We start from the raw sequence: 27,840 nt of genomic DNA on the forward strand, positions 1-27,840 counted from the left end.
CTTCTTTATCCATTCATCTATTGATGGACATTTAGGTTGCTTCCAATTCTTGGCTATTGTAAATAGTGCTGCAATAAACATAGGGGTGCATCTGTCTTTCTCAAACTTGATTGCTGCATTCTTAGGGTAAATTCCTAGGAGTGCAATTCCTGGGTCAAATGGTAAGTCTGTTTTGAGCATTTTGATGTACCTCCATACTGCTTTCCACAATGGTTGAACTAACTTACATTCCCACCAGCAGTGTAGGAGGGTTCCCCTTTCTCCACAGCCTCGCCAACATTTGTTGTTGTTTGTCTTTTGGATGGCAGCCATCCTTACTGGTGTGAGGTGATACCTCATTGTAGTTTTAATTTGCATTTCTCTGATAATTAGCGATGTGGAGCATCTTTTCATGTGTCTGTTGGCCATCTGTATTTCTTTTTTGGAGAACTGTCTGTTCAGTTCCTCTGCCCATTTTTTAATTGGGTTATTTGTTTTTTGTTTGTTGAGGCGTGAGAGCTCCTTATATATTCTGGATGTCAAGCCTTTATCGGATGTGTCATTTTCAAATATATTCTCCCATACTGTAGGGATCCTTCTTGTTCTATTGATGGTGTCTTTTGCTGTACAGAAGCTTTTCAGCTTAATATAGTCCCACTTACTCATTTTTGCTGTTGTTTTCCTTGCCCGGGGAGATATGTTCAAGAAGAGGTCACTCATGTTTATGTCTAAGAGGTTTTCGCCTATGTTTTCTTCCAGGAGTTTAATGGTTTCCTGGCTTACATTCAGGTCTTTGATCCATTTTGAGTTTACTTTTGTATATGGGGTTAGACAATGGTCCAGTTTCATTCTCCTACATGTAGCTGTCCAGTTTTGCCAGCACCACCTGTTGAAGAGACTGTCATTTCGCCATTGTATGTCCATGGCTCCTTTATCAAATATTAATTGACCATATATGTCTGGGTTAATGTCTGGATTCTCTAGTCTGTTCCATTGGTCTGTGGCTCTGTTCTTGTGCCAGTACCAAATTGTCTTGATTACTATGGCTTTATAGTAGAGCTTGAAGTTGGGGAGTGAGATCCCCCCTACTTTATTCTTCTTTCTCAGGATTGCTTTGGCTATTCGGGGTCTTTGGTGTTTCCATATGAATTTTTGAATTATTTGTTCCAGTTCATTGAAGAATGTTGCTGGTAGTTTCATAGGGATTGCATCAAATCTGTATATTGCTTTGGGCAGGATGGCCATTTTAACGATATTAATTCTTCCTAGCCACGAGCATGGGATGAGTTTCCATCTGTTAGTGTCCCCTTTAATTTCTCTTAAGAGTGACTTGTAGTTTTCAGAGTATAAGTCTTTCACTTCTTTGGTTAGGTTTATTCCTAGGTATTTTATTTTTTTTGATGCAATTGTGAATGGAGTTGTTTTCCTGATTTCTCTCTGTTGGTTCATTGTTAGTATATAGGAAAGCCACAGATTTCTGTGTGTTGATTTTGTATCCTGCAACTTTGCTGTATTCCGATATCAGTTCTAGTAGTTTTGGGGTGGAGTCTTTAGGGTTTTTTATGTACAGTATCATGTCATCTGCAAATAGTGACAGTTTAACTTCTTCTTTACCAATCTGGATTCCTTGTATTTCTTTATTTTGTCTGATTGCCGTGGCTAGGACCTCCAGTACTATGTTAAATAACAGTGGAGAGAGTGGGCATCCCTGTCTAGTTCCCGATCTCAGAGGAAATGCTTTCAGCTTCTCGCTGTTCAATATAATGTTGGCTGTGGGTTTATCATAGATGGCCTTTATTATGTTGAGGTACTTGCCCTCTATTCCCATTTTGCTGAGAGTTTTTAACATGAATGGATGTTGAACTTTGTCAAATGCTTTTCAGCATCTATGGAGATGATCATGTGGTTTTTGTCTTTCTTTTTGTTGATGTGGTGGATGATGTTGATGGACTTTCGAATGTTGTACCATCCTTGCATCCCTGGAATGAATCCCACTTGGTCATGGTGTATGATCCTTTTGATGTATTTTTGAATTCGGTTTGCTAATATTTTGTTGAGTATTTTTGCATCTACGTTCATCAGGGATATTGGTCTGTAGTTTTCTTTTTTGGTGGGGTCTTTGCCTGGTTTTGGTATTAGGGTGATGTTAGCTTCATAGAATGAGTTTGGGAGTATCCCCTCCTCCTCTATTTTTTGGAAAACTTTAAGGAGAATGGGTATTATGTCTTCCCTGTATGTCTGATAAAATTCCGAGGTAAATCCATCTGGCCCGGGGGTTTTGTTCTTTGGTAGTTTTTTGATTACCTCTTCAATTTCGTTGCTGGTAATTGGTCTGTTTAGATTTTCTGTTTCTTCCTGGGTCAATCTTGGAAGGTTATATTTTTCTGGGAAGTTGTCCATTTCTCCTAGGTTTCCCAGCTTGTTAGCATATAGGTTTTCATAGTATTCTCCAATAATTCTTTGCATTTCCGTGGGGTCCGTCGTGATTTTTCCTTTCTCGTTTCTGATACTGTTGATTTGTGTTGACTCTCTTTTCTTCTTAATAAGTCTGGCTAGAGGCTTATCTATTTTGTTTATTTTCTCGAAGAACCAGCTCTTGGTTTCATTGATTTTTGCTATTGTTTTATTCTTCTCAATTTTATTTATTTCTTCTCTGATCTTTATTATGTCCCTCCTTCTGCTGACCTTAGGCCTCATCTGTTCTTCTTTTTCCAATTTCGATAATTGTGACATTAGACCATTCATTTGGGATTGCTCTTCCTTTTTTAAATATGCTTGGATTGCTATATACTTTCCTCTTAAGACTGCTTTTGCTGTGTCCCACAGAAGTTGGGGCTTAGTGTTGTTGTTGTCATTTGTTTCCATATATTGCTGGATCTCCATTTTGATTTGGTCATTGATCCATTGATTATTTAGGAGCGTGTTGTTAAGCCTCCATGTGTTCGTGAGCCTCTTTGCTTTCTTTGTACAGTTTATTTCTAGTTTTATGCCTTTGTGGTCTGAAAAGTTGGTTGGTAGGATTTCAATCTTTTGGAATTTTCTGAGGCTCTTTTTGTGGCCTAGTATGTGGTCTATTCTGGAGAATGTTCCATGTGCACTTGAGAAGAATGTATATCCCGCTGCTTTTGGATGTAGAGTTCTATAGATGTCTATTAGGTCCATCTGCTCTACTGTGTTGTTCAGTGCTTCCGTGTCCTTACTTATTTTCTGCCCAGTGGATCTATCCTTTGGGGTGAGTGGTGTGTTGAAGTCTCCTAGAATGAATGCATTGCAGTCTATATCCCCCTTTAGTTCTGTTAGTATTTGTTTCACATATGCTGGTGCTCCTGTGTTGGGTGCATATATATTTAGAATGGTTATATCCTCTTGTTTGACTGAGCCCTTTATCATTATGTAGTGTCCTTCTTTATCTCTTGTTACTTTCTTTGTTTTGAAGTCTATTTTGTCTGATATTAGTACTGCAACCCCTGCTTTCTTCTCACTGTTGTTTGCTTGAAATATGTTTTTCCATCCCTTGACTTTTAGTCTGTACATGTCTTTGGGTTTGAGGTGAGTTTCTTGTAAGCAGCATATAGATGGGTCCTGCTTTTTTATCCATTCTGTTACTCTGTGTCTTTTGATTGGTGCATTCAACCCATTAACATTTAGGGTGACTATTGAAAGATATGTACTTATTGCCATTGCAGGCTTTAAATTCGTGGTTACCAAAGGTTCAAGGTTAGCCTCCTTAGTATCTTACTGCCTAACTTAGCTCGCTTATTGAGCTGTTATATACACTGTCTGGAGATTCTTTTCTTCTCTCCCTTCTTGTTCCTCCTCCTCGATTCTTCATATGTTGGGTGTTTTGTGCTGTGCTCTTTCTAGGAGTGCTCCCATCTAGAGCAGTCCCTGTAAGATGTTCTGTAGAGGTGGTTTGTGGAAAGCAAATTCCCTCAGCTTTTGTTTGTCTGGGAATTGTTTAATCCCACCGTCATATTTGAATGATAGTCGTGCTGGATACAGTATCCTTGGTTCAAGGCCCTTCTGTTTCATTGTATTAAATATATCATACCATTCTCTTCTGGCCTGTAGGGTTTCTGTTGAGAAATCTGACGTTAGCCTGATGGGTTTCCCTTTATAGGTGACCTTTTTCTCTCTAGCTGCCTTTAACACTCTTTCCTTGTCCTTGATCTTTGCCATTTTAATTATTATGTGTCTTGGTGTTGCCCTTCTTGGATCCTTTCTGTTGGGGGTTCTGTGTATTTCCGTGGTCTGTTTGATTACTTCCTCCCCCAGTGTGGGGAAGTTTTCAGCAATTATTTCTTGTAAGATACTTTCCATCTCTTTGCCTCTCTCTTCTTCTTCTGGGACCCCTATAATACGGATATTGCTCCTTTTAGATTGGTCACACAGTTCTCTTAATATTGTTTCATTCCTGGAGATCCTTTTGTCTCTCTCTATGTCAGCTTCCATGCGTTCCTGTTCTCTGATTTCAATTCCATCAATGGCCTCTTGCATTCTATCCATTCTGCTTATAAACCCTTCCAGAGTTTGTTTCATTTCTGCGATCTCCTTTCTGGCATCTGTGATCTCTTTCCGGACTTCATCCCATTTTTCTTGCGTATTTCTCTGCATCTCTGTCAGCATGTTTATGATTCTTATTTTGAATTCTTTGTCAGGAAGACTGGTTAGGTCTGTCTCCTTCTCTGGTGTTGTCTCTGTGATCTTTGTCTGCCTGTAGCTTTGCCTTTTCATGGTGATAGGAATAGTCTGCAGAACTGGGACGAGTGACGGCTGGAAGGACTTCCTTTCTTGTTGGTTTGTGGCCCTCCTCTCCTGGGAGAACAGCGGCCTCTAGTGGCTTGTGCTGCGCAGCTGCGCGCAGACAGGGTTTCTGCTTCCTGCCCGGCTGCTATGGAGTTAATCTCCGCTGTTGCTGTGGGCGTGGCCTGGCTCGGGCAGCTACTCCAAAATGGTGGAGTCGCGTTGGAGCAGGAGCTGCTGGGAGGCTATTTATCTCCGTAAGGGGCCTCCCTGCTCCCTGCAGCCCAGGGGTTAGGGTGCCCAGAGATCCCGTATTCCCTACCTCTGGATTAAGTGGCCCGCCCTGCCCCTTTAAGACTTCCAAAAAGCACCCGCCAAAACAAAACAACGACCACAAAAAAAAACAAGAAAAAAAATTTTTTTTTAATTAAAAAAAAAAAAAAAAATTTTTAATTAAAAAAAAAAAAAGGTGGTCGTTCGTTTTTCTTTATTCTCCGGTGCCAGCCTCAGGCCTCTGCTCACCGGTCTTTCTGCCCTGTTTCCCTAATATTGGGGTCCCTGTCCCTTTAAGACTTCCAAAAAGCGCTCGCCAAACAAAGCAGCAAAAAAGCAAAAAAAAAAAAATGGTCGCGCGCTTTTCTTATGTCCTCTGTCGCCCAGCCTCCAGTGCCTGCTCACTGTTTTTGCTGCCCTGTTTTCCCAGTATCGAGGGCCCTGCACTCTGGCCCGGATGGCTGGGGCTGGGTGTTCGGCAGTCCTGGTCTCCGTCTCCCTCCCGCTCTGCCTGCTCTTCTCCCGCCGGGAGCTTCGTGGAGGGGCGCTCGGCTCCCGCGGGGCCGGGGCTTGTATCTTACCCCCTTCGCGAGGCCCTGGGTTCTCTCAGGTGCAGATGTGGTCTGGATATTGTCCTGTGTCCTCTGGTCTTTATTCTAGGAAGGGTTGTCTTTGTTATATTTTCATAGATATATGTTGTTTTGGGAGGAGATTTCCGCTGCTCTACTCACGCCGCCATCTTCCGCCCATCCTAGAGATCATTTTTTATAACTTACTATAGTGAATGTATATTGAATTTTATGCATGTTTTGTCAGTTGAAATTTTTCTGTGATTAAATTTTTCTTCATCTTTAAATTTACTGAGTTGCATAAATGGATTGTCAACTGTTAAAATGTTTCATTTCTGAAACAAATTTAACTTGTTTTATTTTAGTATGTTACTGGATTTGGCTTGAGAGTCATTTGTTTAGGATTTTTGCATCTATGCTCTTGAGCAACATTGGCCCCTAAATTTTCTTACATTATTCTTGTCTGGTTGTGGTAGTAAGGTGTTTATAACCACACTGTCGGATTGGTATATGTTTCTTCATTTTCTATTCTCTGAAAAAAATAATGTAATATTTTAATTATTTTTTCTGAAAGTTTGGTTGAACTTAATTCTTAGTTTTTAGGGAGACATTAAACTATTGATTCTTTACTATTTGTAGGATTATTTAGGCTATTTACTCCTTACTATTGGCAAGATACAATTTTTCCTTTTAAAACTTTGTTCACTTGGCTAAACAAGTGTACTGGTACACTTTTGTTTCTCTCTATATGCAATTACACCTTCATATTCAAAATATTGTATTAGATTCTTTCGTTTCTTCTCGGTATTGATTAATTTTGCCAGATCTGTTCACTTGCGCTGACTTTTCAGGGTAGTGATTTCCCAAGTTCTAAATTATCTGTAGGGTTTTTCGTTGGTTTGTTTTCTATTGTATCAATTTCAGGTATCACCTTCTTCCAGTGGGTCTACTCTCTGGTTTGTTTTCCCATATATTCTTAATTCGGATGCTTGTATCACTAATTTTCAGGCTTTCGTCTTTTTTAATCAAAGCTATGCCCTCCCCCTGACAAAACAGAAGGGACTGGATTGTCCAAGGTCCACCCCGGAGCGGGGCTCTGCTCGGGGCACGACCCACCCAGCGCCACGGCAGCGCTGTGCTTGCGGCCCTGCGCCGCAGCCCATCCCACAGGGGCCCCGCGCACCTCAGTGCCTGTGGGCCGGGCGTCAGCACCGCCGTCCGCGCCGCAGGCACTGGCGAGGGGCTCCCGGGAGGGCAGGGCAGGCGAGGCCGTCCGCGCAGGAGCCCGTGGGCACGGGGGCGGCCGGCGCTGGGAGCTGCCTCCGCAAACGCCTGCGGGCCTGCAGGAGGGCCCGCCTGCCTCTGCGGACGTCCGCCCCGCAGCCACCGCCACCGCGAGTCAGACATGCTGGGCCCTCCGCAGCCCCGACAGGTCCGACGGCCGCCCCGGAAAAAGCGCCCTCCGCAGGGCCAGGCCACGCGCAGGCCGTCGGGAACGCGGCGGCGCCACTAACGCCCCCAGGGGGCGCTGCAGCGCGGAGTCGGCGACGGCGTGGCGTCCCCTGCGCCACGGGAGCACATGGTGCAAGCGCTCCGAGGCTGGCGGCGTGACGCTCCGCGCAGGCGCCGTGTGCAGCCCACCTACCGGCCTCCTGGAGTGCCGCCGCCCACGAGGGCCTGCACTGGGTGCTTGAAGGGCAGCAGGGCCACGTCGCCCCTCGACAAGTCCTTTGGCTTGTTCTGCCTTGAGGGCCCGCGCGGCCGCCAGGCCTCCCTGCGCGGGCTTGGCCTCGGGGACCGCCTGGCCGCCTCAGCCGCAGATCCCGCACGACCTCCAGGCAGCATCCCCCAGTCCCCGCGGTAGCCGCGCACGCGCTCCTGCCTCCTCAGTCGCCAGCCCCGCCCCGCGGCTGCTCCGCGCATCCCGGGCCCTCGCGGCTCCCGAGGTGGCAGGCGCGCCTCAGACAGTTGCACGGGCCGCTGGGGCAGCAGGCGCGGGGACGGCCTCCGGTGTGTCACACGCGGGATTCCAGGTACACACTGTTGGTTCCGTGCAATCGATCTCCAAATCACCGTGAGACGTGTGGATGCAAAAGCAAGGGCGTTTATTGGGTAGCCAGCATGCCGGGGTCTCACACTCGCAGGTGGAGACCCCAAAGTACAAGTTCATTCTTCTTTTATACACAGGAATGGGGTCGTGTGCAGAATGGGTCGTGCGCAGAACAGGCCTAGGTATGACCTGACCTTTACTGACTCTTGACTGCCGGGTGGGCAAGTTGTCTTCTTTCTATTGGTTGGGAGCATCTGGCCAGACCTGACAACTGTGTTGGTTAAATTTTTGTTAACTCTTGTAACTTCCTCTTGATGTGACCTGTCTCTTACAAAATAAAGTCACTTATAAAATGGAGTAGCTTGTGTCAAGACTTTTTAGTCAGGACTCCTCATTCCCCCCTTGAGTTTTGTTCTATTTCAAATCTTTGAAGCAACGGAATAGGGTCTTCCTTACTCAAGGGCCTGTACTGAGATCTAAGGACCATGACTTGGATGATGGAGATCCGTTTCCATACAGATTTGAGGAGGGCATTGATAAGGCAGGGGCCACATGTGAGAGCCAGTATCAGAAGTAAGAGGGGACCTGCTACTGCTGATAATAAAGTTGTTAGCCATGGGAACCAACTGAAAAGGCTTCTTGGACCTGAAATAAAGCTTGTAGGGAGGAAAGAAAGTTTTTATCATTTTGCTCAGCTAACAGATCAGCTCGCAAATTGGGAAGAATTAGGGGAGGCCTGCCAAACAGGATTTCAAACGGTGTCATGCCCAATCTATAGGGAGTGTTTCTGACCGTGAACAGAACAAAAGGGGAGGAGAGTCACCCAGTCACCACCAGTTTCTAGGGTTAATTTGGTTAAAATCTCCTTAATGGTCCGATTCATCTTTTCTACTTGACCTGAGCTTTGGGGATGATATGCACAGTGTAGCTTCCAATTAGTCCCCAATATATGGCTCAGCCCTTGTGTTACCTGAGATACAAAAGCTGGTCCGTTGTCTGACCCAATAAAAGGGGGAAGGCCATACCTTGGAATAATGTCTTCCAGGAATTTCTTGGCAACTACTACAGGAGTTTCTCTTTTAGTTGAAAAGGCTTCTACCCATCCGGAAAAGGTATCTACCTAGTTCGGAGAAGCCAGGAATCCAGAGGCAGCAGAACCCCGCTGTCCCCAAGAACTCTCTGACAGCCCGTCTACAGTCTGGCCTTGGTAGCTGGAAAATAGTCTCTTCTGGCCTGGGATAGCCATCAGCGTCCCCCCTTGAGTTTGTATCCCAAGTAGGTGACTTCTTCTAAACAGAGTTGAGCTTTTTTAGCGGACGCTCGGTACCCTTGTTTTCCCAGTGTCATAAGTAAATCTTTAGTGGCTGCCTGACATTCTGTTTCTGTCCGGGCAGCTATTAGTAAATCATCTACATACTGAAGCAGGCTCACGTCTGGGTGGAAACGCCAGTACTCACTCAGATCTTCGTGGAGGGCCTCATTGAAGATGGTCAGTGAGTTCTTGAATCCCTGAGGCAACCTGGTCCATGTTAGTTGACCATTCAATCTGTCCTCCAGATCTCTCCATTCAAAAGCAAACAGTGGTTGACTCGAGGTGGCTAGTGGTATGCTTTGCTTCTTGGGGGATCGAGTACTGCCGCACATGGACAGGGATGGCAGTGGCTTTTAGTTGGACCACTATTGGTCCCCGATGCTTTGCCCATCTGATGCCTCCCATCATGGCCCATACTTCCGGGATCTCTTTTAGCCACTTGTGGAGGAGCTCATAGTTGTCTTTTTCCCTTCTCGGGCTGGTGTAAAGTCTATGTTCATCATTAAGTGATAAGGTAAGAATGCTGATGGGGGCTCCACTCTGGTCATTTATGGAAACTGAGTCACCCTCAAAGTGGATGTGGGCTCCCACCTTGGAGAGCAAATCTCTCCCCAGAAGTGGGTAGGGGCACTCAGGGATAACCATGAATGAGTGGGATACCCATCCCAATTTTAGGTCTATGGGTCTTCAGGTAGTCCATGAATATCGGTTACATCCTGTGGCTCACTGTACCCCGGACTGTTTGGGAGAAAGGGGCCCCATGGAGTTCTTAAGGGTTATATGTTCTGCTCCAGTGTCGACCATAAAAGTCACTGGCTTCCCCTCCACATTCAGGGTTACTCAAGGCTCTGGGAGGGGGACCGAACCCCGTCCCCCTCAGTTGTTTAAGCCTTCTATCTGGAGGACCTTGGGTTGTTCCCTGGCTTCTCTCTTGGGGCATTCATTTTTCCAGCAGCCTCTCTCTTTGCAGTAGGCACACTGGTCTCTCTGCAGCAGGTTCTGGCCCTTGGGGGAGGCTTTGGGATCTTGAGCGCCCTGTTGTTCAGTCAGCCTTTTTAATTCTCGGTTCCGGGCAGGACCTTCTAATGAATAGTCAACAAAATCCTAGCCAACCTGTGGGTCTGTCGCTTTTCTGGGGTGTCTCGGTTATTGAACACTTTCTCAGCCACTGCCAAAAGTTCGGCTAGCCTTTTTCCCTCAAAACCTTCTAATCTTTGTAACTTCCGCCTGATGTCTGGGGCCAATTGATTGACAAAGGCCAAACCTACCACTGACCGGTTTTCAGCAGCTTCTGGGTCCTGGGGAGTGTAGGTCCTGTAGGCTTCCAGCAGTCTCTCAAGGAAAGCTCCAGGAGATTCTGTGGGCTCCTGTTTCACCTGACTTACTTTAGACAAATTGGTGGGACGGTGTGCCACCACCTGGAGACCCCCCATCAGAATCTGGCGGTAAACAGTGAGCCTCTCCTTACCTCCGTCCGTATTGAAGTCCCAGTCGGGCCTACTCGAGGGGAATCTGATGTTTATAATATCTAAACCCGTGATTGGTCTCCCATCGACCCCTGGGACTAGTTTCTGGGCTTCAGTGAGGACTCTCTCTCTCTCTCTCTTCAGTAGTGAAGAGAACCTGTAAAAGCTGATGGCAGTCATCCCAGGTGGGCTGGTGGGTGAAAAGGACTGAATACAACAAGTCTTTAAGTTTACTGGGTTTCTCAGAGAAGGGGGTTCTGCATTTTCCAATTATACAAGTCACTGGTAGAGAAAGGCCAATGAACTAAGAACTGTTGGCCATCGAGGCCTGGTGGGCCCACCCCCGGCAAAGGTAGGGCCACAGTGCCTGGGGTGTTCTCAGGAGCTCATCAGTCTTGAGAGCGAGTATGGGGAGGACTAATCAAAATGGGTGGGTCCTCTGGGTCAGGTTCCTCTTCCATAGGTAAAGGTTCATGAGAATTGGGGAGAGGAGCGGGTCCATATGGTGGTGGGTGGGGAAAGGATGGATCTTCTGAGGAGGGGTCTGAAGGGGGAAGGACAGGATAAAGAGGTGGGGCTGAAGGAACCAAGGGATTGGGATTCGACTTGCAGGGTGCCTTAGAGGAGCTTGGAGCTTTAGAGGAGGCAGTGGCCACGAGGGTTGCCTTTAAAGGTGGAAGAAGGGGAGCCAGCCATTTAGGTTCACTTTCCACTAGAGTCTGCCAGGCGGTGATGTAAGGAACCTGGTCGGGGTGCTCAGGACGTCCATATACAAGGTCCTTGACCCTGAAAATCGTGGGGAGGTCAAACGTGCCCTCCTCAGGCCACTCGACTCTGAACTTAGGCCATTCGTTCCTGCAAAAGATAGAAAGTTTACCCTTTTTGACAGCAAGACCAAGATTTTTAGCCTGGGTTTGAAAGTCACTGAAGTGAGATATGAAGATAGATAGAGGAGCAGAGCGCAACAGGCCCATGCCAAAGAAAAACAAGAAGACAAGACAGACAAATATGAGTATACAAACAGAGAACACAATGTTAGGGCACCTCTTTCTGAAAGGAAACCAGACTAAGAGGGACGGCCTCTCCTGTAAAAGGGCTCCATCAGGGAGTGACCTCCCATCTCCCGCCAGACTGAAAAATGAAAGTCCAAAAAACAGAAGTGAGCGAGGGACGTCTCCATGCTCACCAAGGTGCGGGGAAAAATAGTGCATCCACCTAATCCCCGGACTGCCAGATCAGGTTTCTGCCCATAAACGGCACAAATACAAGGACACGCAGCACATAAACGGGCAATCAAACACTGCAGTCACACTCATACCCGCATGCTCCACACTGTCGCCGGTTAAGGGAGCGTGATCCTGTGATCCCGTGATCCCCCAAATGTTGGGTCCATGTAATCAACCTCCAAATCACCAGGAGATGTGTGGATGCAAAAGCAAGAATGTTTTATTGGGTAGCCAGCATGCTGGGGTCTCACCCCAAAGTACAAGTTCATTCTTCTTTTATACACAGGAATGGGGTCGTGTGCAGAGTGGGCCATGCGCAGAACAAGCCATGTGCAGAATGGACCGTGCGCAGAGCAGGCCATGCACAGAATGGGCCATGCACAGAGCGGGCAGTGCGCAGAATGGGCCTAGATATGACCTGACCTTTACTGACTCTTGACTGCTGGGTGGGCGAGTTGTCTTCTTTCTATTGGCTGGGAGCATCTGGCCAGTCCTGGCAACTGTGTTGGTTAAATTTTTGTAACTCTTGTCACTTCCTCTTGATGTGACCTGTCTCTTACAAAATAAAGTCACTTATAAAATGGAGTAGCTTATGTCAAGACTCTTTAGTTAGGACTCCTCACACACAAACTGGTGCATAGGTAAAATACACTTAAATGAAGCCCCCCCTCCAAAACAAACACACAAACCATAGTTGGCTTTGTGTGTTTGGTTTTAAACTAGAATTTTGTGAAGATTACTTTTGGTGGGTGAACACAACTCCATGTGTTGAATATTCCACTTACTGTTTATACATTGATCACAAATATTTTGGTTGTTCTTTTGATGGTTATTTTTGAAAGCAGGAAGTGTGATACCTACAATTTTGTTCTTTTTCAAGAATTTGTTTGGCTAACCTGGGTCCATCGCATTTCATGTGAATTTTAGGATCATTCTGACAATTTCTGCACACACACAAAAGGCTATTGGAATTTGATAGGAATTACATTTAATCTGTGGACGGATTTGAGGAATTTTGGCATTTTAACAAGATTATGTCTTCCAATCCACACAGGATCTCTTTTTATTAAGGTCTTTTTTTGACAGTGTTTTGTAGATTTAGGGAACAAGTTTTAAACTACTTCTTTTCAATCTATTCTGAAGTATTTTATTCTCCTTGATGTCTTTTCTTTCTTTCATTTTTTTGTGCCTTCTTACTATGACTAGAATCTCAGAACAGTACTGCGCAGAAGTGCCAAAGTGTAGGTATGCCTGTCTTTTTGCTGATCTTAGGGGGAAACTTTGATTCCTTACCATAAAGAATGATGTTAGTAGTAGATTTCACAAAGGTCCTTTATCATGTAGAGAAAGTTCCTCTCTTACTCCTTTTCTGTTGAATGTGTTTTTAACATGAATGAGAATGAATTTTGTCAAATACATTTTCTACATATTTTGAAATTATTGTGTGGTTTCTTCCCTTTGTGGTATTAATATGGTGAATTACATTGCCTGATTTTCATATGTTGAAGCATTTCTAGGATAACTTTCACTTGGATGTGGTGTATTATCATTTTTATATGCTGTTGTATTTGGTTTGCTAGTATTTTGTGAGGATTTTTGTATCCACGTTCACAAGAAATTATTTTGTGTATAATTTTTTTGTGTTTGATTGTCTGGTTTTGGTGTCATGGTGGTACTGGGCCCTGGATGAATTGCCAAGTGGTCCCTCCTCTTCTGTTCTTTTGGCAAAATTTTTGAAGGAATATTGTTGATTCTTTAAATATTTGGTGGTATTCACCAGTGAAGACATTTGGTCAAAGTCTTATCTTTATGGGAAGATTTTTAATTACTAATTTAATTTCTTGTTATAGTTCTAATCATGTTTTCTATTTTTTTCTTGAGTCAGTTTTGATAATTTGTGGCTTCCTAGGATTTTGTCCATTTCACTGAGGTTATTTAATTTATTGGCATAATGTTTATAGTATCCCTTATAAACTTTTCTGTAAAGTAGCTAAATGCCTCTCTCATTCTTGGTTTTAGTACTTTGAGTATTGTCTTACTTTTTTTTTCCTCTTCCTCAGTCAAGCTGACATTTTGTTGACTGTTAATATTTTCAAAGAACCACTGCAGATGCTGTTGTCATCTCTAATTTTGCGCTATTCTCCATTTCAGTTATCTCCTAATATTCATTATTTCCCTCTTCTGCTTCCTTTCAATTTAGTTTGCTCTTCTCTTACTGAGGATGGGGCACTAAGTTACTAAATCAAGTTCTTCCTTCTTTTAGTGTGGGCATATACAGTTATAAATTTCCCTCTGATCATTGATTTCACTAAACCCCATATAAGTTTAGGTATGTTGTGTTTTTGTTTTCATTCATCTAAAGCATTTTCTAATTTCCCTTGTGATTTATGTTATGGCTCATTATTTACTTGGAATTGTATTTAAAGTTCCCATACTTGAATTCCCTAAATTTCCTTTGTCCTTGATTTTCTATTTTTACCATCAGAGAAGAAAACTTTGTAAGATTTCAACACTTCTAAATGTATTGAAACTTACGGCCTAATGTATGCTCTGTTATGGAGAATATTCATGTGCACTTGAAAAAAAAAATGTGTTTCCTGCTCTTGGTGGAATATCCTACAGTTGTCTCTAAGGTCTAGTTGGCTTCTGGTCTTCACAGGTTTGCTATTTACTTGAGTATCTTCTGTCTCAAGTTCTAACCATTATTTAAAGTATGCAAAAAATAGTGAGAAAGCTACTATTTTTGAGTTATCAGTTTCTTCCTTCAATTATGTCAGCTTTTGCTTCATGTATTTTAAGGTGATGTTGTTAAATTTGTATGTATTTACAGCTGTTACATCTTCCTGTGGATTGGCTTTTTGTGTCATTATAAAATGCCCTTTATCTCCAGTAATAGTTTTTGTCTTTAAGTCATTATATGCAGTTCTATGTGGAAATATTCCTTCATAATTTGGTCACACTGAGTTTCCATTCTCAGGGGAAAAAGAAAATTACTTACAGATTTTTCTGTATAATTTTTGTTTGGTTATTCTTAGATTAAAATCATTCATATACATTATAATAGTTATTTGGATGGCACTTGTATTATATCTATGCTTTCTCAGTAATTTCTGATCATTTGTTTTATGTTTTGCATATTTTTGCTATGAATTTACTTTCTCATTTTATTCTTTAGTTGGGTTTGGAATTTAAATATACAATTTGTAATTGTTATATTTATCATAAGATATTCTGCAAGTATTGAAATATGTTATTTATGTCTATATGATCTATCAAAATACTTAATGCCATTAAACAATATATTTTCTACTTTATAATTTATATGTAAAGGAATGCTCATGTTTTTAATTTATAATTTAATGTATTTTGATAAATGTTTATGTGGTAAGTATAGAACCACCACTCTCAGCTAGAAAATGTTCTCATCACCTGAGAAAGTTTCTTACCATTGTAGGCTACCACTATTTTGCCATCACAACAGTTTCATTCTTTTTTGTGCCTTCTAATAATGGAATTATAGAGTATCCCTTCTGCTTTCTCTGATTATTTTTGCTCAGTGTATTTTGAGATTCAACAATGTTACTCCATGTATTTGTAGTTCATTCTTTTTTACTGTTCAGCATTATACAATTGCATGACTGTACAATATTTTTTAAAAGTGAATTTTTCTGGTGATGGACATTTAGGTTGTTTTCAGTTTCTGTTGTTACAATTAAAGCTATCACAGTCTTCTTGGAAGAGCTTTCTGTGGACTTACACTTTGATTTATCTTGGGTGAAAGCTTAAGAGTGGGGTTGCTACATTGTAGAGTAGATACATTAAACTTTATAAGAAAATGTCAAATGATAATATATTCTTATGTTTGAGAATTTTTAAACACTTCAGAGATTGTAAAATGAAATATAAAATTTCCCTTGTCTCTAAATTCCCTCTTTCCAAAGGAAACCAGTCTTAATAGTATTTTCTATAGTAATACTTTCTATACATTTTATATGCATTTATAAATATCTATCAACCTCTGCATCTCCTTAAAAAAAAAAGTGATGACAAAACTTTTATACAGATCTTTACCTTGCTCTTTCACTGAACAATGTATCTGGACTACTTTTTACATCAGCATAAAATGATTTATCTGTTTGCTTTTTGCATCTAATCTTCCCAGCTTTATTGAGATATAGTTGACATACAACATTTTGTAAATTAAACATGTACAGTGTGATGCTTTGATATGCGTATATATTGTGAAATGGTTACCACAAAGAGGCTGTTGAAATTATCCTTCACTTCATATAATTGCTTTATTGTTGCTGTTATGGTGAGAACAGTTAAAATCTATCCTCATAGCAATTTTTGAGTATGCAAGGCAGTATTGTTTCTCATGATTGTCACCACAGTATAGTCACCATGCTGAGACATTAGATCCCCAACACTTCCTCTTTAAGTGGAAGTTTTTTCCCTTTGATCAACATCTGTTTTCCCCTACCCTCCAGCCCCTGCTCTCTGCTCTTATGAGTTCAGCTTCTTTAGATACCACATATGAATGAGATCATAGAGTTTTTGTTTTTCTCTGAGTTACTTCACTTAGCATTATGCCCTCGGGGTCCATCCATGGTGTCACAAATGGCAGGATTTCCTCCTCTTATGGTTGAAATATACCACAGTTTCTTCACCCACACATCCGTAGATTGACATTTAGGTTGTTTATATGTGTAGGCTATTGTGAATAAGCTGCAGAGAATAGGGTAGTGAAGAATCTGTACGGGATAGTGGTTTCATTTCCTTTGGATATACACTCAGAAACGGGATTGCTGGATCCCAAATATTTATGCCAGCAGTGCACAAGGGTTTCCTTTTTATCACATCCTCACCTTTTTGATAATAGCCATGCTAACAGGTGTGAGGTGATAGCTCATTGTGGTTTTGATTTCATTTCCCTGATGATTAGTGATGTTAAGCACCATTTCATGCAGTTGTTGGTCATTTGTATGTATGTCTTTGGAAAAATGTCTGTACAGGTCCTTTGCTGTTTGTTAATCACATTGTTTTTATGCTCTTGAGTTGTATGATTTCCTTATGTATTTTGAATATTATCCTTTTATCAGATAGATGGTTTGTAAATATTTTCTCCCCTTCTGTACATTGCCTTTTCATTACGTTGATTGTCTTTTGCTCTCCAATACCTTTTTAGCTTAATATGGTCCCACTTGTTGGTCTTTGTTTTAGTTGGTTGTCCTTTTGGTGTCATATTGAAAAGATTCTAAAGGAGACCAATGTACAGGGAGCTTTTCCATGTGTTTTGTTTCAGGAATTTTATGGTTTTAGGTGTTACATTTAAGCCCTTAATCCATTTCAAGTTAATTTTGTGAGTGGTGGAAGATATAGGCCCATATTTTTATTCTTTTGCATGTGAATACTCAGTTTTCCCAACAAATTTATGAAAAGACTGTCTTTCCCTATTGAGTATTCTTGGCTCCCTTGTCAAATATTTGTTGATCATATGTATATAGGTTTATGTCAAGGCTCTCTGTTCTGCTCTATTGAGCTGTATGTCTGTTTTTATGCCAGTACCATACTGTTTTGATTATTACAGTTTAGGATATAGTTTGAAATAAGGAACCATGATGCCTCCAGCTTTTTTCTTATTTCTCAAGATTGCTTTGGCTATATGGGATCTTTTGTGGTTACATATGATTTTTTTTACTTCTATGAGAAGTGCCATTGGATTTTGATAGGAGTTGAATTGCAGACATCAATAAAATTTACTTCTGCTCCATGCATTATCTGTTTATGTTCTTCAATTTCTTTCTTCAGTGTCGTAGAGTTTCTGATGTATGTCTTTCACTTTCTTGGTTAAATTTATTTATTTTATTCTTTTTATGGTGTTATAAGTGAGTTCTTTCTTTTGCCAGATATTAAGCATAGCTACCTCTGATCTCTTGGTTTCCATTTGTGTGTAATATCTTTTCCATACCTCCAGCTTTGAGTATGTATGTGTCCTTAACATGGAAATAAATCTCTTTTAGTAGCAAATAGTTGGGTTTCTCTCTCTCTCATTCTCTCTCTCCCCTTTTTAAAAATCCATTCAACCACTCTATGACTTTTGTTTGGAGAACTTAACCCATTTACATTTAAAGTGGCTAATGATAGGTAAGGGCTTAGTAATGCATTTTGCTGACTGTTTGTTCATCCATTGTTCATTTCTTCCCTTCTTGCTATCTATTTTTAAAAATTGCTGCTTTTCCATAGTGGTATACTCTGATTACCTTCATTTTTTCTTGTGTGTATCTACTATAGGTTTTTGGTTTCTGGCTATCTTGAGGTTCACATGAAATATGTTATAGTTATAACAGTCTACTTGAAGCTGATAATTTCAATCACATACAAAAACTCAACCCTTTTTTATTCACCACCTCAATATTTTATGTTTCTCATGTCATAGTTGACATCTTTTTATTTTGTGTATCCATTAATAATTTTTGCAGCCATAGCTATTTTTAATATGTCTGTCCTTGAACCTTTATACAAGAGTTTAGTGGTTAATACACCACCATGTTATAGTATTGGAGTATCAGGAATTTGTATACTTACCTTTATCAGTATGTTTTATACTTTCATGTTACTGATCAGAGTCCTTCCAGTTTGGCTTGAGGAACTCCTTTCAGCATTTCTTTTAAGGCAGGTACAGGTGATGAACTCCCTCAGCTCACGTTTGTCTGGGAGCCCTTTCTCTGTCTTTCACTTATGAAGGACAACTTTGCTGGCTGTGCTGCTGGGGTCCTCTGCAGAGCAGACCACTGTTAACTGTGACCATTTCCTCTGCATATTGGTAGCCTCTGCCATACTTCCTCGTTCCAAGCCATCTCTATACACCTTAGCTTAGCGGGTCTCTGGGTGGGTGAAACTGAATTGGGCCCTTTGTGCAGTGCCCCTAGAGGGTGGGGAAGTCAGTCGCTTACTGCACTTTCTCTTTCCCAGTGAGGGGAACTATTTCGAGCTGCAGCATTCCTTGGAGCTGAGCAGTGACAGCCTGGGGGATGGGGTGATGCAGGCAAAATGAACCTGTCTTACTTCTCTTTTTGTGCTGTCATTCTCAGGGTTTTTTGTTCCACTGTATTGTTGGACCTCTTGAGTGGACTCCTGAGAGAGCTCTCCTGGAGCTATTTTTCTTTGTAGCTAATTGTTGATCATTGTTAAGGGACAGAGGTGGGATCTCCTACTCCACCATTTTGGTGACGTTACTCTGGACAGTCTCTGTGGTTTTAATAGCAGCATTCTCTTTGGACTGTCTTCTTGTGAGAGCTAAGCCATCGAACATAGGGAAAACATCTAAAGATATTCTGGTGTGAGTTTTGGTTCATATTTGAATTACAGTTGCTTTTTCGAGGACAACACTTTTACAACATAGTTTTATACATTATTTTGCACATTAAAAAATTTTATATTAACTGCTTACTGAATTTCTTTTCTTTTTAAAACACAATGCCACATCACAAGCTCTGGTTCTATTTGGTGCTCATAAAGAAGCTATTGAGATTTCTCACAAAAATAAAATGACAAATACTGAAGGTGAGTACTGACTGCTAATATACGTATTAACCTATAAAAGCTATATTAATATTCATTCATTAGTTTGTGATGTCAGTATTTTTATTAAATAAATCCTAAATACCATTAATAATTAACATAGCAAAGTATATAATATTAAGAATACAGTATTATAATATATTTTATTAGTAATATATGAATTACATTTGGTTCATAAGAATTGTTTACAATTTCAGAAATTCATGAATTGTTAAACATTTTATTTTTTCTCATGCCAGGACTGGCAGGTGCTATAACCTTCCTAATTCACTGAGGATATGTTTCTTAGAAGAAAAAGAAGGACTAATGTTTTTGGGATGTGAAGTCCAGAATTAAAAATTGTTCATTGAGAATCCATAAAACATTAGTTCTAAAAAATGTTTCTGATATTTTGTGTGGAAAGAAGTAAGAAGGTACTTGTTTCTTCTCAGATCATTCTGGTGGAGAACTGTATATTTGTCAAAAATTTTAATCTTGATTTTGGTAAATTTCTTTTCCAGAGTTTTCAGTTTGACAGGATTAAATTGGGAAAAGTTACCATTCTGATTCTTACCTATTTCTGTTCAATAGAAATCTTGAAACAAATTTTAATGTCTTGTCGTTGAGTTTACTGCCTTTAATTATAGGCAATAGTTGTTTTTTGGACAGATATTTTTAAATATCAAATTATTTATGAACCAGTTCCTTCAAGACACTAGAATATACATATGCTCTAGGGACAGAGCTACTTAAGCAATGATCGTTATATGGAGTATATAATTTTGCAGGCCATATACAATATAACTATATACAAGTTAGTATATACAGCAGAAAAAAATGGCTGTGTAGAGTAAGAGCAGAGATAACACAAGGTAGTTAAAGATTCTATAGCCAGTTCCAAAGTGTGGGCCTGGGGTTTCCCCACCACCAAGTAGTCCTTGCACACCAGTGGGGTGTCCAATAACTCAGTTCAATTCTGACACCATCTACCTGGACATAGCATTAGATCCTACAGGTCAAGGGGTTATTAGTTCTGCAAAACCACCCCCTCCACCCCAGTGCCAGCTAAAAGCCCAGGTTATCATCCGTGTTTCTGACTGACCTTTGTAAATTGGAGGTTCCAGTGAACGGCCCCTCCTTGGATTCAGATCAGTGTGCTAGAGCAGCTCACAGTGTATTAAATTACCAGTTTATTATAAAAGGATATAACTCAGGAATAGCCAGAAAGAAGAGATAGGTAGGGCAAGGTATGGGGAATGTGTGCAGAGCTCCCGTGCCATTTTTGAGCTTGCCACTCTTCCCAAATATCCAGGTGTTACCCAGAAGCTCCCTGAACCCTGTCCTTTTGTGTTTTTATGGAGGCTTCATTGTGCAGGCCTGATTGGTTAAATCATTGGCCACTGATAGTTGAACCCACCTCCAGGCCCTCTCCTCTCCCCATTGGTCTGGGAATGGGATTGAAGTTCCAAATCTGTATTCCTGTGGTTAGTTCTTCTGGCAACTGGCCCCTGTCCTTAGGTGAGGGCTGAAAGCAACCTCATTAACATAACAAAGGACACTTTTATTGCTCTCATCATTTAGGGAATTACCAAGGGTTTTAGGAGCTCTGTACCAGAAATGAGATGAAAACCAAATATATATTTCCTATAATTAGTATCATAGTAGTACATGACAAATGAATACTACAGACAAGAAGTGTAGTCACTGTGTTGAATAATGCCAGATTGGCTGGTCTCTAAGCATTAAGAGAACTGTTTATAGAAGAAGACAGATTTGAATTGAATCTTGAAGGATGCATTTGTATATGCAATGAAGGTGAGGAAGGAATTTAAGCAAGAACAGAATGAGTTAAATAACGGTGAAAATAATAGCACAAAATATGGAAAAACTAGATTACTTAGCTTATAGCATAGGGAAGATTCAGAAATGTAAAGTAATTGGTTAAAATAAAGCTAGAAATGATTCAGGTACAGTCTAGAAGCATTTTTAATTTCACACTCAATAGTGTGAACTTTATTTCTCAGTTTCTGGCCCCATATACATATTTGAGTACAGATATTACATAACCAAACCCTTTGCTTGGAAATATGAGTCTGAGTGTGCTATGCAGAATTCTTTGGCTATAGGAAGAAATAAACAAGCTGATTACTTTATCATTGTAGTCCAGGTTTGAAGTAATTAGGACTTGATCTATAAAGGGTCAATGGAAATGAAAAGTAGGGGTTAAAGAGACAATACAAAGGAATAGTTAAGATTTGATAAAGTGGCTAGGTATGTTTATCTCTAGGACATGGAATGAAAAGATAATTCAATAGTGATTTAAGTGTTGCAAACTTTGATACTGGGAACAGGGAAAGGAGGTTGAGTGCAATGAAGATAAGTTAATTTCAGAGATCCTGGATTTGTAAATGGGTTTGGGCCCTTGAAGATTACTCCTGGCTCACTTTCCTTGACAGTTCAAATGTTAATACCAAAAGGTTAGAGGGGCTATAGCCAAAAGTTTTATCTTGTTATATCTTTCCTCTAATCTTTTTTTCTTGCCAAATTGTTACTAAGTATCACTCCTGTGCCAAGCAACATTCTCACTGCTGGGAGCACTCTCTGTATACTCCCTTGTCTTTTCCAGCTCTATGTCTAATCATGCAAGTATATTCCTGAATGTGTTCCTTTTCTCAGGAGCCTTTCTAGCTTCAGCATTTTAATTTATTTATGTCACGAATTTCTTTATTTACTTGTTTGTGGTAGGTCAACTTCTCAATGGATACATTTTAATTTTAACTCTCATCCTCCCATCCTGAATAGGATCCTGCCAGTCCAAACTTCCCTTCCCTACATACATACATTGAGCTCTAGGATTGGGCTCTAGGAAGGATAGGTTTTGGAAAATTTGTACATTCAGCAAGGATTTCAGGGTAAAGTTAAGTCTAAAGATTTTTAGTTAGGAGTCAAGCACTTAGAGGAGATGACTAAAAGATAGAATACAGAGGGAGAAGAGCAGGTCTTACCAAGTAGTAATGATTAAGGAAAATGAGAAGAAACAGTAATTAAGAAATGAGAAAAAGCTATTAACATTTTAAGGAGGTGTTGTGTACTGTGTTTTGTGATATAAATAGTTAGAGAAGGATGATGGGAAGTTTCTGAATTCTGTTACTAGGGAATGGTTAGAGATCATTCTGTAAAACATGTTTATTGAGGTAAACTTTAAGAGCAATAAAATCCACCCATTTCAAGTATACAGGTCAGTGACTTGACAGATGCACACATCCACCTAACCACCATCTTTAGAATCTTCCATCTTTGCAGAAAGCTAAATCATGCCCTTTGTAGTCAATATTACTCTACCCTATTCCCCATATTCACTAATAGGAATTTTAGCTTTACCATCTAAAATCTCAAATAAATGGAATTATTCCATTTGTAGTATTTAGCTTCCAGCTTCTTTCAAAGACTCAGGGAAAGGTCTGTGAGATTAATCATGTTATTGAATATATCAGTAGTTAGTCCATTTTTATTGCTCAGTAGTATTCCTTTATATGAACAACATACAGTTTACCTAGTCAGCCATAGATGGAAATTTGAGATTTTCTAATTTTTGGCTATTATGAGTAAAGCTGTCATGAATCACCCAAGTCTTTTTATGGACATATCTTTATTTTTGGGGTAAATACATATTAGTGGAATGCTGTCATATGACAAGTGTATACTTAACTTTTATAAGAAACTGCCTATCTGTTTTCCAAAAGTGTTTCACATTTCCACCAGCACTGTATGAGTTTCAGTCATTCTACATCCTAATACAGTCTCTGCCAACCTCTTAATTTTAGGCATTGTAGTGATTGTGAAGTGGTACTGCACTGTAGGCTAAATTTGCATTTTCCTGATGATTCCTGATGTTGGGCACCTTTTACATGCTTATTGGTCATTGTGTATTGTCTTTGAGAGAAGTCCATGTCTTAGGCTGATTTTTATTAGTTGTTTGTTTTCCTGTATAGTAAGTTGCAAATTTTTTCTACACATTCTAGATACTAGACATTTATTGGAGATACATGTATATATTCATTCTCCCATTCTTTTGCTTGTCTTTTTATTTATTGTATTGCCTTTTTGAGAAAGAGTGTTTTGACTTTGATAAAGTCTTACTATTTTTTTCTTTAATGGTTCTCCTCCCATGCCTCCTTCCCTCCCTCTCTGTGTTGCTTGTCTCTCTCTCTCCTGCCTGCCTGCATTTTAAAGATATTTTCCTATTGTGTTCTGGCCTGCATTATACGCAATGTGCCCTTTTGTCCTCTGGCTGCTGTAAAGATTTCCTTGTTACTATTGGTCACAGCAACTTGACTGTGATGTTCCTAGATGTAGTTCTCTTTTTACTTTTATTTGGGATTTGGCAGGCTTCTCAGATGTGTAAGTCATTGTTTTCCATCAAATATTGAGATATTTTGGCCTTTTCTACAGTATTTATAACTCCAAATTTCACTCTGGTTTTTTTTTAATTGTGTTAAAACTTCACACATGCTAGACTGTTTGATTTTTGTTCCACAGTTTCTGGAAGATTGCTTCTTTTTTCTGGCTTTATTCTCCAGGTCAGATAATTTCTATTAATTCATCTGCCCATTCACTGACTGTTGTGCCATGTCCAGTTTGTTGCTAAGCCCAACCAATATATTTTTTAAATTTAAATTTTCATACCTTTCAGTTCTAGATTTTGGTTCTTTTTCATAGTTTCAATTTCTGCACTGAGATTCCCTAAGACTTACTAATATATATATTTTTTCTTTATGTTTTTGAACATAATTTATGACAGCTACTTCAAAACCTTTGCTATGTACAACTTCTGGGCCATCTTGGGTTAAGTTTCTACTGACTTTCTTTTTTTCTAGATGATTAAAATACATTTCCTGTTTCTTTAATGATTCAAAACTAGACATTGATCCAGAGACTCTGGGTTCTGTTATCTTTCTTTGAAGAGAATTGATTCTTTTTCTAGAAAGCAGCTGTTACCATTTGATCAACCTAAACTGGCATATACTTGGTTTTATTACAAATGTATTTAAAAAATCAAGGAATTTGCCAATTATATCTATTTGGCTTGATTCTATCTCCTGTGCATATTCTGTCATAGCTTGATTTTAGATTTTCTAAGGGTGGATTGAGAAGAGGTTTTACTCTAATGTGCAGTCCTTACTCCTAAAATGTGACCTCTCTAGTGTCTCAGCTAAAGGTCAGTATTATTAAAGTGTTGACAAAATCTCAGCATTGTGTTGGCTGGACCTCCAGGGTTTTCTCCCCATCCCTCCAGGTACTTTCACCAATGGCATTCAACATTTCTGGCATTTCTGGCATTTCTGTTCCTTCTGAATCCCACAGCATCTGCTTTCTGTTAATTTAAAGGAGGTTCTGCTCTCCATACACACTCTGTGTAGCCGTTACCTACAGATTCAGGGGACACTCCACATGGATTTCTGGGAGCCCTTCTCAGCACTGCTGTGTCTTCTTCAGTTCCTCTACTATAGATTCCAGATACTTCCACCATCCATGACACTAAAGTTGCTCCTGAGCTCAGCAGGACTTCCATGCTCTGCTCAACCCCTAGGTCTCTAAACCCAGTTGAGAAATTATCCCTTGGCAGAGCTTGGGGATTATGAGACTCAGCCTCATGAATTACCGTTTCTCAGGAATCAAAGCCTTACATTCCTTTTTTCTAGTTTCTGAAAACAGTTGTCTCATATGTTTTTTCCAGATTTAGAGTTGGTTATCACTGGAGGAGTTATTCTGTATCAGTTACTCCTTCATGGATGGTAATAGAAATACTGATTAGTGTGTTAACAAATGAAAGTTTCATAAAATTGAGAGAACAGAAGCCAGGTTACAGCATTTATCTATTCTTTCATTTATTCAACAATTTTTTAAGGCACTAAACATAATTTCTCTTCATAAGAATGCAAAACTGTATGGGGAAGAGAAATGGGAAACACATAAATGTGACACATCAGAATGCAGTGTGATAAATTCCGATAAAGAGAAACAGAAAATGCTCCAGGCACACCCAGATGTCTGAAAGAGTCAAGAATTCCTCATAGAGAAGGAGCCATCTAAGCGGATGTTAATATTTGCATAGAAATTGCAATTTGAAGAGATCAGGCTATAAGGGTATCGTGGCTGCTCATATAGATTGCTCCTTTGAAAAAAAATTGCTAGTCAAAGCAAAATTTCATATAGGATAATAGCAACAGGAAGTGATCAGGTAAAAGTAGTAGGGTGACCTGTGATTACTTATGGGAAGCAAATCTAAACATATTGAAATTGCAGATTTTGAAGAGACTGCAGGTAATGGAGATAAGTGAATGGTGACCAGGGGCATTTGTACAGTGAAAGTGATTAGAGTAGATGCAATCTTCAGTCATCTCCAATTCCAATGCATATTGCTTTATATTTTAGTGATAAGTATCTTCAACAATGTGAGTGTCGATGTAAATGTCAGGGAAAGGGCTCCTCTGCCCTAAGTGTTAAGAGAAACTAAAGGAAGCTTTGATTCCATTAAAAAAATTAAAGGTAGTTTCTGTTCATCACACATAGGCTTTGCAAGGAGGAGAAATTATTTCTAAACTCATGGGCACTAACTTATTCTACATTTTTGGAAAGAAAATCAAGATGTTAAAATGGACAGCAATATGAAAAAAGGTTTCTCCTCAGAGTGCTGAGTTCAGATAAAGCAATGATGAAATAACTGGGAGATGGACATAAAGGAAGCATGTATTAAAATCAGAAGAGAAGGAAGGATGGCAGTGGTAAAATGTTAAATTTTGTGGTTGGGTAAATAAACTTTGCAAGGATCACATTCACTAAGCAAGGACAGGTGACAGTTTATGAACATGGTATTTTATTTCATTTGCTCACACAGTCAGCTAGTCCATATTTTTCCTCAGATGTAAGTTTCGTGTTGCAGTCTCAACAAACGTCAACTCTGGCCTATATCCTGGAGGATCTTACCTTTTAGGTGTTGATTCTGAACAAGGAAGTTGGAATTAGGCAAATGTTTAGAGAGGAGATGAGTCCTGCCTGAGCTAATTCTTTAGTGCACAGACTTCAGAAGGGGGAGCTTTGTCAATATGTTTGACTACAGCTGTCAATTCATTGTATCACAGAATTTTAGGTGAAAAGGTGGAATATAACACCCCACAACCCATTCATTTATTAAGTGAGAAACCTGACATTAGAGACTGAGTAGTTCAGCTTTAGAAGCTATTAGTTATCAAGTCTAGTCAAAAAGTGAATGAACTTGGGCACCTAGTTTAATGATCTAGGTGTCTCTCTAGCTGAGCAAAATTAAAAAGTGGAAATTTGCTATGCATGCATTAGAATAAAAACAGTAACAAGAACTCCTGAATTCTGCGTCTATGGGGGCTACTTATGAAGCTGTATTTTTATAGACTTATAGTGCAAATTTAACTTCATAGTATTTCATTTTCTCACTTTACCATATGTAAAACATTAATCCTAAACTATAGGGGTGCTATGGAAGTTGGGTAGTATTTACATAATAGGTTGAGAGCAAATGTGAAAAATGTTAGATGAGTCATTACTATTCTTGTCTTCCCCAGTTTTAATAAAGCAAAACTGTTGTTTTGAGTATAAGGGCAATTGCCTGGTTGTTAAATGTGTTTTAAAACTTTCCTATTTCTAGAGGGAGGGGCAAATGCCTTTAGGAAGATATTTGGATAAGAGACCAATATGTAATTTTCACCAGTCTGTTCTTTGGTTCAAAGACTCCTGCAGAGATGAAATGATAAATCTGTATATGAACTAAAGAGGAAAGATGGAATAAAACACACAGAAAATACTCATAGCAAGTATAAGGGTGTTCAGTATAGCCAAAGCAAACCAATACATTAGAATATCAGCACTGATATCTTGAGGGAACATATCAAAAATAGGGAGTGTTTGAAACAATTGAGGTACCCTGAAATCTGTTTTTAAGATTTCTTTAACCACATTTTTAAAAATGTGAAAACCACCTTCACAGTATAGCTTATACTTCATATACAGGGAGTGCAAGTCTGAGCTCTCCCACCTGTGCTGTGGAACTGGGCATGTAGTACAGTTTCCCTAAGCCTTTCCTTTCTCATCTATGAAATCCAGGTCATCCATTTCATATGATCATTGTAAGATTTGAATGAAATGTAGAATCAAAAGTACTTGCAGCTTGGCCGCAAGTTTAGCACATATTTTTACTGCTCAAAAAATGTTAGAATATGTCTGTATTCATATTTATGGGATAAACACTTTTATTTGTAAATGAAACAGATAACGCCATTTTCAGTGATTGTGTTTTCAGATGAGGATATTATGAGATATTGTTTAAGAGGTATTTAAAAGATTTCTGTTTAAATGAAGATATCTGAGATATTTACCATTTCTCTGGGTTGGCATTGAACTAGACAGGGCATTAATTCTGTGCTCCTCAAGGTCGTCTGAAATGAGAACGTCAAGTCATCCTTATTGAGGCACTGGGCCTATTTTGTGTCTTACATTTAAGACCAGTGATTGCAGCTGTAATCCAGCCAAATAGAGTCCTTAGAGGTAAAAAGACTGCAAGTGAGCCCTTTGGTGGGCTACTGTGGACAGCTTTGCTGTGCTTCTGCAACCTTGAGTTGATTCGCAA

The 27,840-nt window shown here is 40.0% G+C and overlaps 1 protein-coding gene across 1 annotated transcript in view; it reads left to right on the forward strand.

The window, feature by feature from the left end:
• Positions 1 to 19,096: 19,096 nt before the first annotated feature.
• Positions 19,097 to 27,840, forward strand: part of CCDC178 (coiled-coil domain containing 178) — a gene marked incomplete at its 5' end in the record, with an annotated part of 479,198 nt that continues 470,454 nt past the window's right edge. The window contains one exon of the mRNA XM_036885068.2: positions 19,097 to 19,184. Within this exon, the coding sequence (XP_036740963.2) occupies positions 19,097 to 19,184 (88 nt within the window). The remainder of the gene's footprint in view (positions 19,185 to 27,840) is intronic.

The sequence above is a fragment of the Manis pentadactyla genome, chromosome 6, assembly GCF_030020395.1.
Source record: "Manis pentadactyla isolate mManPen7 chromosome 6, mManPen7.hap1, whole genome shotgun sequence".
NCBI classification, from domain to species: Eukaryota; Metazoa; Chordata; class Mammalia; order Pholidota; family Manidae; genus Manis; species Manis pentadactyla.